The sequence below is a fragment of the Osmerus mordax genome, chromosome 27 (assembly GCF_038355195.1).
Source record: "Osmerus mordax isolate fOsmMor3 chromosome 27, fOsmMor3.pri, whole genome shotgun sequence".
Lineage (NCBI taxonomy): Eukaryota > Metazoa > Chordata > Actinopteri > Osmeriformes > Osmeridae > Osmerus > Osmerus mordax.
Window position 1 is genome coordinate 10,097,589 of NC_090076.1, and position 12,157 is coordinate 10,109,745.

Consider the following 12,157-nt stretch of genomic DNA (forward strand, 5'->3'; position numbering starts at 1 on the left):
ATACACACACACGCACACGCACACGCACGCACACTCACACACACACACACACACACACTCCCACATACGCATAAATACCAAAACATTTCAAAAGGATAAATGAGCCTGTTTGGACCTGGCTAGCAGCAGCCCCACTCTGGTTTATACTCTGGAAGAATGTCTGGACTTTGGCCCTTAGCCCTTCAGTGAATTGTACACAACAAGCAGAACTTTAAACTCAGATACTCACATGCACACACACTTACACTAGTGGGATAACCTACAGTGTTTCCTCCAATCAACATAGAGGAAACACTGACCTACCTTAACGTGAGATCATGTGTCCTTGCCCCACCCCTGCAGGAGGGCACCTCTAAGTTCGCCAGTCTGGACAGCGGGGCCAAGGAGCACCACAAGCGCACCCACAAGAGACTACAGCTTCAGAAGGACATGGTGAGACTTCTCCCTCATCCCTCCTCCCCTCCCTCATCCCTCCTCCCCTCATCCCTCCTCCCCTCCCTCATCCCTCCTCCCCTCCTCCCCTCATCCCCTCATCCCTCCTCCCCTCCCTCCTCCCCTCCCTCATCCCTCCTCCCCTCATCCCTCCTCCCCTCATCCCTCATCCCTCCTTCCCTCCCTCATCCCTCCTCCCTCATCCCCTCATCCCTCCCTCATCCCCTCATCCCTCCTCCCCTCCCTCATCCCCTCATCCCTCCTTCCCTCCCTCATCCCTCCTCCCTCATCCCCTCATCCCTCCCTCATCCCCTCATCCCTCCTCCCCTCCCTCATCCCCTCATCCCTCCTCCCCTCATCCCTCCTCCCCTCCTCCCTCCTCCCCTCATCCCTCCTCCCCTCATCCCTCCTCCCCTCCTCCCTCCTGTGTGTGACCCTGTGTGTGACCCTGTGTGTGACCCTGTATGACCTGTGTTCCCAGGGGGCCATGCAGGGAACCATCCCCTACCTGGGGACATTCTTGACAGACCTCACCATGCTGGACACCGCCCTGCCTGACCTGGTGGAGGTCAGTGTGTGTGTGTGTGTGTGTGTGTGTGTGTTTGACCCTGTGTGTGTGTGTGTGTGTGTGTAAGTCAAGGTTCTGACATTGAGCTCTTTGTGTTCCTCAGGGAGGCCTCATCAACTTTGAGAAGAGACGTAGAGTACGTGATTCATCACCTGTTACTGCTCACCTGTTACTGCTCACCTCTTACTGCTCACACTCTTATTTAGGGTGAAATAATAAGCAATATATAATGAGTATGTGACATGTATGTGACATGTATGTGATATGTATGACTCTCCAGGAATTTGAGGTGATTGCCCAGATCAAGCTGCTGCAGTCAGCCTGCAACAGCTACTGCCTGGCCCCAGACCCCACCTTCTTACACTGGTTCAGGAACCAGCCCCAGTACAGCGAAGAGGAGAGGTACACACACACACACACACACACACGCACACACTCTCGGACATACAAATGCTAACCTGCAGTGTGTGTGTGTTGCAGCTATGCCCTGTCGTGTGACATCGAAGGACTGGGAGACAGCAGCCCCTCCTCCCCCAAACCTCCCAAGAGCATGGTGAAGAGACTGAGTCTGTGAGTCCTGCAGCCTCCCTGCTGGAGAAAAACCTCACCTCACGCTCACCTCACGCTCACCTCACGCTCACCTCACGCTCACCTCACGCTCACCTCACGCTCACCTCACGCTCACCTCCTGTATTATAGTACACCCCTCACCTGCACCCTTCTGAATAAACTTAACCTTTACTTTGGACCTGATCTCCTCCCCCAGCTTGTTCCTGGGAGCAGACTCCTGCAGCCCGCTCAGGGAGGCCCGCTCGCCCCCTGCTGGCAGCTCAGGGGAGAGCATGGACTCAGTCAGCCTGTCTTCCAGTGACTCCAGCCCCTCGGATGGAGACACACACAACGCGGACGCCCTCACACACACACACACCCCGGATGCTTCGCGCAGCAAGGTGGGAACACTCACACACACGCACAGCACAGACACACAAAGCATGATATTCAACAATTGATACTGATGATTGATGTGTGTGTCCAGCTTTCAGAGTCCTTCTCCTGCAACTCCCTCCATTCCATGGACACCACCTCCTCCTCGTCTGCCGCCCCTGCCTCCCCCTCCCTCACCCCTCTCTCCCCCGCTTCCCCCTCCCTCTCCCCTCTCTCCCCCTCCCTCCCCGCCTCCCCCTCCCTCCCCCCATGCAGCCACCGGCGCTCCATGACCCTCACCCCTCTCTCCCCTGCCTCCCCCTCCCTCCCCCCGGCCTACAACACCCAGGCACAGGACGCCTGTGTCATCAGGGTGAGCCTACCGCACGGCAACGGCAACCTCTACAAGAGCATCCTGGTGAGGGGGTGTGTGTGTTACACAGAGAGTGTGTATGTGTGTGTGTGTGAGAGAGACACATGCTAACCCCTTTGGTCATTTCATCCAAAACACACATACTAACCCCTTTGGTCATTTCATCCAAAACACACATGCTAACCCCTTTGGTCATTTAATCCAAAACACACATACTTACCCCTTTGTTAATTTCACCCAAAACACACATACTAACCCCTTTGGTCATTGCATCTAAAACACACATACTAACCCCTTTGCTAATTTCACCCAAAACACACATACTAACCCCTTTGGTAATTTCATTAAAAAACACACATACTTACCGCTTTGTTAATTTCCCCCAAAACACACATACTAACCCCTTTGCTAATTTCATCCAAAACACACACTTACCCCTTTGTTAATTTCCCCCAAAACACACATACTAACCCCTTTGGTAATTTCCCCTTTGGTAATTTCATCCAAAACACACATGCTAACCCCTTTGCTAATTTCACCCAAAACACACATACTAACCCCTTTGGTCATTTCATCCAAAACACACATACTAACCCCTTTGCTAATTTAATCTAAAACACACATACTAACCCCTTTGCTAATTTCATCGAAAAAACACATACTAATCCCTTTGCTAATTTCATCCAAAACACACATACTAACCCCTTTAGTAATTTCATCCAAAACACATACTAACCCCTTTGTTAATTTCCCCCAAAACACACATACTAACCCCTTTGCTAATTTAATCTAAAACACACATACTAACCCATTTGCTAATTTCATCAAAAACACACATACTAACCCCTTCGCTAATTTCATCGAAAAAACACATACTAACCCCTTTGCTAATTTCCCCCAAAACGCACATACTAACCCATTTGCTAATTTCATCCAAAACACATACTAACCCCTTTGCTAATTTCATCCAAAACACACATACTAACCCCTTTGCTAATTTCACCCAAAACACACATACTTACCCCTTTGTTAATTTCACCCAAAACACACATACTAACCCTTTGGTAATTTCATTAAAAAACACACATACTAACCCCTTTGCTAATTTCACCCAAAACACACATACTAACCCCTTTGGTCATTTCATCCAAAACACACATACTTACCCCTTTGTTAATTTCACCCAAAACACACATACTAACCCCTTTGGTAATTTCATTAAAAAACACACATACTTACCGCTTTGTTAATTTCCCCCAAAACACACATACTAACCCCTTTGCTAATTTCATCCAAAACACATACTAACCCCTTTGCTAATTTCATCCAAAACACACATACTAACCCCTTTGCTAATTTCACCCAAAACACACATACTAACCCCTTTGCTAATTTCACCCAAAACACACATACTAACCCCTTTGGTCATTTCACCCAAAACACACATACTAACCCCTTTGGTCATTTCACCCAAAACACACATACTAACCCTTTGGTAATTTCATTAAAAAACACACATACTAACCCCTTTGTTAATTTCCCCTTTGCCATTTTTTTTCCAAAACACACATATTAACCCCTTTGCTAATTTCATCCAAAACACACATACTAACCCCTTTGGTCATTTCACCCAAAACACACATACTAACCCCTTTGCTAATTTCATCCAAAACACACATACTTACCCCTTTGTTAATTTCCCCCAAAACACACATACTAACCCCTTTGGTAATTTCCCCTTTGGTAATTTCATTAAAAAACACACATACTTACCGCTTTGTTAATTTCCCCCAAAACACACAAACTAACCCCTTTGCTAATTTAATCCAAAACACACATACTAACCCCTTTGCTCATTGCATCCAAAACACACATACTAACCCCTTTAGTAATTTCATCCAAAACACATACTAACACCTTTGTTAATTTCACCCAAAACACACATACTAACCCCTTTGTTAATTTCCCCTTTGCCATTTTTTTCCCAAAACACACATATTTACATTTTAGTCATTTAGCAGACGCTCTTACATATTAACCCCTTTGCTAATTTCATCCAAAACACACATACTAACCCCTTTGGTCATTTCACCCAAAGCACACATACTAACCCCTTTGCTAATTTCATCCAAAACACACATACTAACCCCTTTGGTCATTTCACCCAAAACACACATACTAACCCCTTTGGTCATTTCACCCAAAACACACATACTAACCCTTTGGTAATTTCATTAAAAAACACACATACTAACCCCTTTGTTAATTTCCCCTTTGCCATTTTTTTTCCAAAACACACATATTAACCCCTTTGCTAATTTCATCCAAAACACACATACTAACCCCTTTGGTCATTTCACCCAAAACACACATACTAACCCCTTTGCTAATTTCATCCAAAACACACATACTTACCCCTTTGTTAATTTCCCCCAAAACACACATACTAACCCCTTTGGTAATTTCCCCTTTGGTAATTTCATCCAAAACACACATGCTAACCCCTTTGCTGATTTCACCCAAAACACACATACTAACCCCTTTGGTAATTTCCCCTTTGGTAATTTCATCCAAAACACACATGCTAACCCCTTTGCTAATTTCACCCAAAACACACATACTAACCCCTTTGGTCATTTCATCCAAAACACACATACTAACCCCTTTGCTAATTTAATCTAAAACACACATGGTAACCCCTTTGGTAATTTCCCCTTTGGTAATTTCATCCAAAAAACACATACTAACCCATTTGCTAATTTCATAAAAAACACACATACTAACCCCTTTGCTAATTTCATCGAAAAAACACATACTAACCCCTTTGCTAATTTCCCCCAAAACGCACATACTAACCCATTTGCTAATTTCATCCAAAACACATACTAACCCCTTTGCTAATTTCATCCAAAACACACATACTAACCCCTTTGCTAATTTCACCCAAAACACACATACTTACCCCTTTGTTAATTTCACCCAAAACACACATACTAACCCCTTTGGTCATTGCATCCAAAACACACATACTAACCCCTTTGCTAATTTCATCCAAAACACACATACTTACCCCTTTGTTAATTTCCCCCAAAACACACATACTAACCCCTTTGGTAATTTCCCCTTTGGTAATTTCATCCAAAACACACATGCTAACCCCTTTGCTAATTTCACCCAAAACACACATACTAACCCCTTTGGTCATTTCATCCAAAACACACATACTAACCCCTTTGCTAATTTCACCCAAAACACACATACTAACCCCTTTGGTCATTTCACCCAAAACACACATACTAACCCCTTTGGTCATTTCACCCAAAACACACATACTAACCCTTTGGTAATTTCATTAAAAAACACACATACTAACCCCTTTGTTAATTTCCCCTTTGCCATTTTTTCCCCAAAACACACATATTAACCCCTTTGCTAATTTCATCCAAAACACACATACTAACCCCTTTGGTCATTTCACCCAAAACACCCATGCTAACCCCTTTGGTCATTTCACCCAAAACACACATAGTAACCCCTTTGGTCATTTCACCCAAAACACACATACTAACCCCTTTGGTCATTTCACCCAAAACACACATACTAACCCCTTTGGTAATTTCATCCAAAAAACACATACTAACTCCTTTGCTAATTTCATCCAAAACACACATACTAACCCCTTTGCTAATTCCATCCAAAAAAAACATACTAACCCTTTGGTAATTTCATTAAAAAACACACATACTTACCGCTTTGTTAATTTCCCCCAAAACACACAAACTAACCCCTTTGCTAATTTAATCCAAAACACACATACTAACCCCTTTGCTCATTGCATCCAAAACACATACTAACACCTTTGTTAATTTCACCCAAAACACACATACTAACCCCTTTGTTAATTTCCCCTTTGCCATTTTTTTCCCAAAACACACATATTTACATTTTAGTCATTTAGCAGACGCTCTTACATATTAACCCCTTTGCTAATTTCATCCAAAACACACATACTAACCCCTTTGGTCATTTCACCCAAAGCACACATACTAACCCCTTTGCTAATTTCATCCAAAACACACATACTAACCCCTTTGGTCATTTCACCCAAAACACACATACTAACCCCTTTGGTCATTTCACCCAAAACACACATACTAACCCTTTGGTAATTTCATTAAAAAACACACATACTAACCCCTTTGTTAATTTCCCCTTTGCCATTTTTTTTCCAAAACACACATTTACATTTACATTTACATTTAGTCATTTAGCAGACGCTCTTATCCAGAGCGACTTACAGTAAGTACAGGGACATTCCCCCGAGGCAAGTAGGGTGAAGTGCCTTGCCCAAGGACACAACGTCAGTTGGCATGACCGGGAATCGAACTGGCAACCTTCGGATTACTAGTCCGACTCCCTCACCGCACATATTAACCCCTTTGCTAATTTCATCCAAAACACACATACTAACCCCTTTGGTCATTTCACCCAAAACACACATACTAACCCCTTTGCTAATTTCATCCAAAACACACATACTTACCCCTTTGTTAATTTCCCCCAAAACACACATACTAACCCCTTTGGTAATTTCCCCTTTGGTAATTTCATCCAAAACACACATGCTAACCCCTTTGCTGATTTCACCCAAAACACACATACTAACCCCTTTGGTAATTTCCCCTTTGGTAATTTCATCCAAAACACACATGCTAACCCCTTTGCTAATTTCACCCAAAACACACATACTAACCCCTTTGGTCATTTCATCCAAAACACACATACTAACCCCTTTGCTAATTTAATCTAAAACACACATGGTAACCCCTTTGGTAATTTCCCCTTTGGTAATTTCATCCAAAAAACACATACTAACCCATTTGCTAATTTCATAAAAAACACACATACTAACCCCTTTGCTAATTTCATCGAAAAAACACATACTAACCCCTTTGCTAATTTCCCCCAAAACGCACATACTAACCCATTTGCTAATTTCATCCAAAACACATACTAACCCCTTTGCTAATTTCATCCAGAACACACATACTAACCCCTTTGCTAATTTCACCCAAAACACACATACTTACCCCTTTGTTAATTTCACCCAAAACACACATACTAACCCCTTTGGTCATTGCATCCAAAACACACATACTAACCCCTTTGCTAATTTCACCCAAAACACACATACTAACCCCTTTGGTAATTTCTTCCAAAAAACACATACTAACCCCTTTGCTAATTTCATCCAAAACACACATACTTACCCCTTTGTTAATTTCACCCAAAACACACATACTAACCCCTTTGGTCATTGCATCCAAAACACACATACTAACCCCTTTGCTAATTTCACCCAAAACACACATACTAACCCCTTTGGTAATTTCATCCAAAAAACACATACTAACCCCTTTGCTAATTTCACCCAAAACACACATACTAACCCCTTTGGTAATTTCATCCAAAAAACACATACTAACCCCTTTGCTAATTCCATCCCCAAAAAAACATACTAACCCTTTGGTAATTTCATTAAAAAACACACATACTTACCGCTTTGTTAATTTCCCCCAAAACACACATACTAACCCCTTTGGTAATTTCCCCTTTGGTAATTTCATCCAAAACACACATGCTAACCCCTTTGCTAATTTCACCCAAAACACACATACTAACCCCTTTGGTCATTTCATCCAAAACACACATACTAACCCCTTTGCTAATTTAATCTAAAACACACATACTAACCCCTTTGCTAATTTCATCGAAAAAACACACATACTAACCCCTTTAGTAATTTCATCCAAAACACATACTAACCCCTTTGCTAATTTCACCCAAAACACACAGACTAACCCCTTTGCTAATTTCATCCAAAACACACATAATTACCCCTTTGTTAATTTCCCCCAAAACACACATACTAACCCCTTTGGTAATTTCCCCTTTGGTAATTTCATCCAAAACACACATATTAACCCCTTTGCTAATTTCATCCAAAACACACATACTAACCCCTTTGGTCATTTCACCCAAAACACACATACTAACCCCTTTGCTAATTTCATCCAAAACACACATACTTACCCCTTTGTTAATTTCCCCCAAAACACACATACTAACCCCTTTGGTAATTTCCCCTTTGGTAATTTCATCCAAAACACACATGCTAACCCCTTTGCTAATTTCACCCAAAACACACATACTAACCCCTTTGGTCATTTCATCCAAAACACACATACTAACCCCTTTGCTAATTTAATCTAAAACACACATGGTAACCCCTTTGGTAATTTCCCCTTTGGTAATTTCATCCAAAAAACACATACTAACCCATTTGCTAATTTCATAAAAAACACACATACTAACCCCTTTGCTAATTTCATCGAAAAAACACATACTAACCCCTTTGCTAATTTCCCCCAAAACGCACATACTAACCCATTTGCTAATTTCATCCAAAACACATACTAACCCCTTTGCTAATTTCATCCAAAACACACATACTAACCCCTTTGCTAATTTCACCCAAAACACACATACTTACCCCTTTGTTAATTTCACCCAAAACACACATACTAACCCCTTTGGTCATTGCATCCAAAACACACATACTAACCCCTTTGCTAATTTCACCCAAAACACACATACTAACCCCTTTGGTAATTTCATCCAAAAAACACATACTAACCCCTTTGCTAATTTCATCCAAAACACACATACTAACCCCTTTGCTAATTCCATCCCAAAAAAAACATACTAACCCTTTGGTAATTTCATTAAAAAACACACATACTTACCGCTTTGTTAATTTCCCCCAAAACACACATACTAACCCCTTTGCTAATTTCATCCAAAACACACATACTTACCCCTTTGTTAATTTCCCCCAAAACACACATACTAACCCCTTTGGTAATTTCCCCTTTGGTAATTTCATCCAAAACACACATGCTAACCCCTTTGTTAATTTCACCCAAAACACACATACTAACCCCTTTGGTCATTTCATCCAAAACACACATACTAACCCCTTTGCTAATTTCACCCAAAACACACATACTAACCCCTTTGGTCATTTCACCCAAAACACACATACTAACCCCTTTGGTCATTTCACCCAAAACACACATACTAACCCTTTGGTAATTTCATTAAAAAACACACATACTAACCCCTTTGTTAATTTCCCCTTTGCCATTTTTTTCCCAAAACACACATATTAACCCCTTTGCTAATTTCATTGAAAAAACACATACTAACCCCTTTGCTAATTTCATCAAAAACACACATACTAACCCCTTCGCTAATTTCATCGAAAAAACACATACTAACCCCTTTGCTAATTTCCCCCAAAACGCACATACTAACCCATTTGCTAATTTCATCCAAAACACATACTAACCCCTTTGCTAATTTCATCCAAAACACACATACTAACCCCTTTGCTAATTTCACCCAAAACACACATACTTACCCCTTTGTTAATTTCACCCAAAACACACATACTAACCCTTTGGTAATTTCATTAAAAAACACACATACTAACCCCTTTGCTAATTTCACCCAAAACACACATACTAACCCCTTTGGTCATTTCATCCAAAACACACATACTTACCCCTTTGTTAATTTCACCCAAAACACACATACTAACCCCTTTGGTAATTTCATTAAAAAACACACATACTTACCGCTTTGTTAATTTCCCCCAAAACACACATACTAACCCCTTTGCTAATTTCATCCAAAACACATACTAACCCCTTTGCTAATTTCATCCAAAACACACATACTAACCCCTTTGCTAATTTCACCCAAAACACACATACTAACCCCTTTGCTAATTTCACCCAAAACACACATACTAACCCCTTTGGTCATTTCACCCAAAACACACATACTAACCCCTTTGGTCATTTCACCCAAAACACACATACTAACCCTTTGGTAATTTCATTAAAAAACACACATACTAACCCCTTTGTTAATTTCCCCTTTGCCATTTTTTTTCCAAAACACACATATTAACCCCTTTGCTAATTTCATCCAAAACACACATACTAACCCCTTTGGTCATTTCACCCAAAACACACATACTAACCCCTTTGCTAATTTCATCCAAAACACACATACTTACCCCTTTGTTAATTTCCCCCAAAACACACATACTAACCCCTTTGGTAATTTCCCCTTTGGTAATTTCATTAAAAAACACACATACTTACCGCTTTGTTAATTTCCCCCAAAACACACAAACTAACCCCTTTGCTAATTTAATCCAAAACACACATACTAACCCCTTTGCTCATTGCATCCAAAACACACATACTAACCCCTTTAGTAATTTCATCCAAAACACATACTAACACCTTTGTTAATTTCACCCAAAACACACATACTAACCCCTTTGTTAATTTCCCCTTTGCCATTTTTTTCCCAAAACACACATATTTACATTTTAGTCATTTAGCAGACGCTCTTACATATTAACCCCTTTGCTAATTTCATCCAAAACACACATACTAACCCCTTTGGTCATTTCACCCAAAGCACACATACTAACCCCTTTGCTAATTTCATCCAAAACACACATACTAACCCCTTTGGTCATTTCACCCAAAACACACATACTAACCCCTTTGGTCATTTCACCCAAAACACACATACTAACCCTTTGGTAATTTCATTAAAAAACACACATACTAACCCCTTTGTTAATTTCCCCTTTGCCATTTTTTTTCCAAAACACACATATTAACCCCTTTGCTAATTTCATCCAAAACACACATACTAACCCCTTTGGTCATTTCACCCAAAACACACATACTAACCCCTTTGCTAATTTCATCCAAAACACACATACTTACCCCTTTGTTAATTTCCCCCAAAACACACATACTAACCCCTTTGGTAATTTCCCCTTTGGTAATTTCATCCAAAACACACATGCTAACCCCTTTGCTGATTTCACCCAAAACACACATACTAACCCCTTTGGTAATTTCCCCTTTGGTAATTTCATCCAAAACACACATGCTAACCCCTTTGCTAATTTCACCCAAAACACACATACTAACCCCTTTGGTCATTTCATCCAAAACACACATACTAACCCCTTTGCTAATTTAATCTAAAACACACATGGTAACCCCTTTGGTAATTTCCCCTTTGGTAATTTCATCCAAAAAACACATACTAACCCATTTGCTAATTTCATAAAAAACACACATACTAACCCCTTTGCTAATTTCATCGAAAAAACACATACTAACCCCTTTGCTAATTTCCCCCAAAACGCACATACTAACCCATTTGCTAATTTCATCCAAAACACATACTAACCCCTTTGCTAATTTCATCCAAAACACACATACTAACCCCTTTGCTAATTTCACCCAAAACACACATACTTACCCCTTTGTTAATTTCACCCAAAACACACATACTAACCCCTTTGGTCATTGCATCCAAAACACACATACTAACCCCTTTGCTAATTTCATCCAAAACACACATACTTACCCCTTTGTTAATTTCCCCCAAAACACACATACTAACCCCTTTGGTAATTTCCCCTTTGGTAATTTCATCCAAAACACACATGCTAACCCCTTTGCTAATTTCACCCAAAACACACATACTAACCCCTTTGGTCATTTCATCCAAAACACACATACTAACCCCTTTGCTAATTTCATCCAAAACACACATACTAACCCCTTTGGTCATTTCACCCAAAACACCCATGCTAACCCCTTTGGTCATTTCACCCAAAACACACATAGTAACCCCTTTGGTCATTTCACCCAAAACACACATACTAACCCCTTTGGTCATTTCACCCAAAACAC

The 12,157-nt window shown here is 41.0% G+C and overlaps 1 protein-coding gene across 1 annotated transcript in view; it reads left to right on the top strand.

Annotated features, from left to right (window-relative positions):
- Window positions 1-12,157, top strand: part of LOC136936633 (ral guanine nucleotide dissociation stimulator-like 1) — a 42,980-nt gene that overhangs the window by 12,085 nt on the left and 18,738 nt on the right. Inside the window, 7 exon segments of the mRNA XM_067230238.1 lie at window positions 343-432; window positions 914-1,000; window positions 1,104-1,136; window positions 1,281-1,402; window positions 1,481-1,570; window positions 1,767-1,950; window positions 2,037-2,342. Of these exon segments, the coding sequence (XP_067086339.1) occupies window positions 343-432; window positions 914-1,000; window positions 1,104-1,136; window positions 1,281-1,402; window positions 1,481-1,570; window positions 1,767-1,950; window positions 2,037-2,342 (912 nt within the window).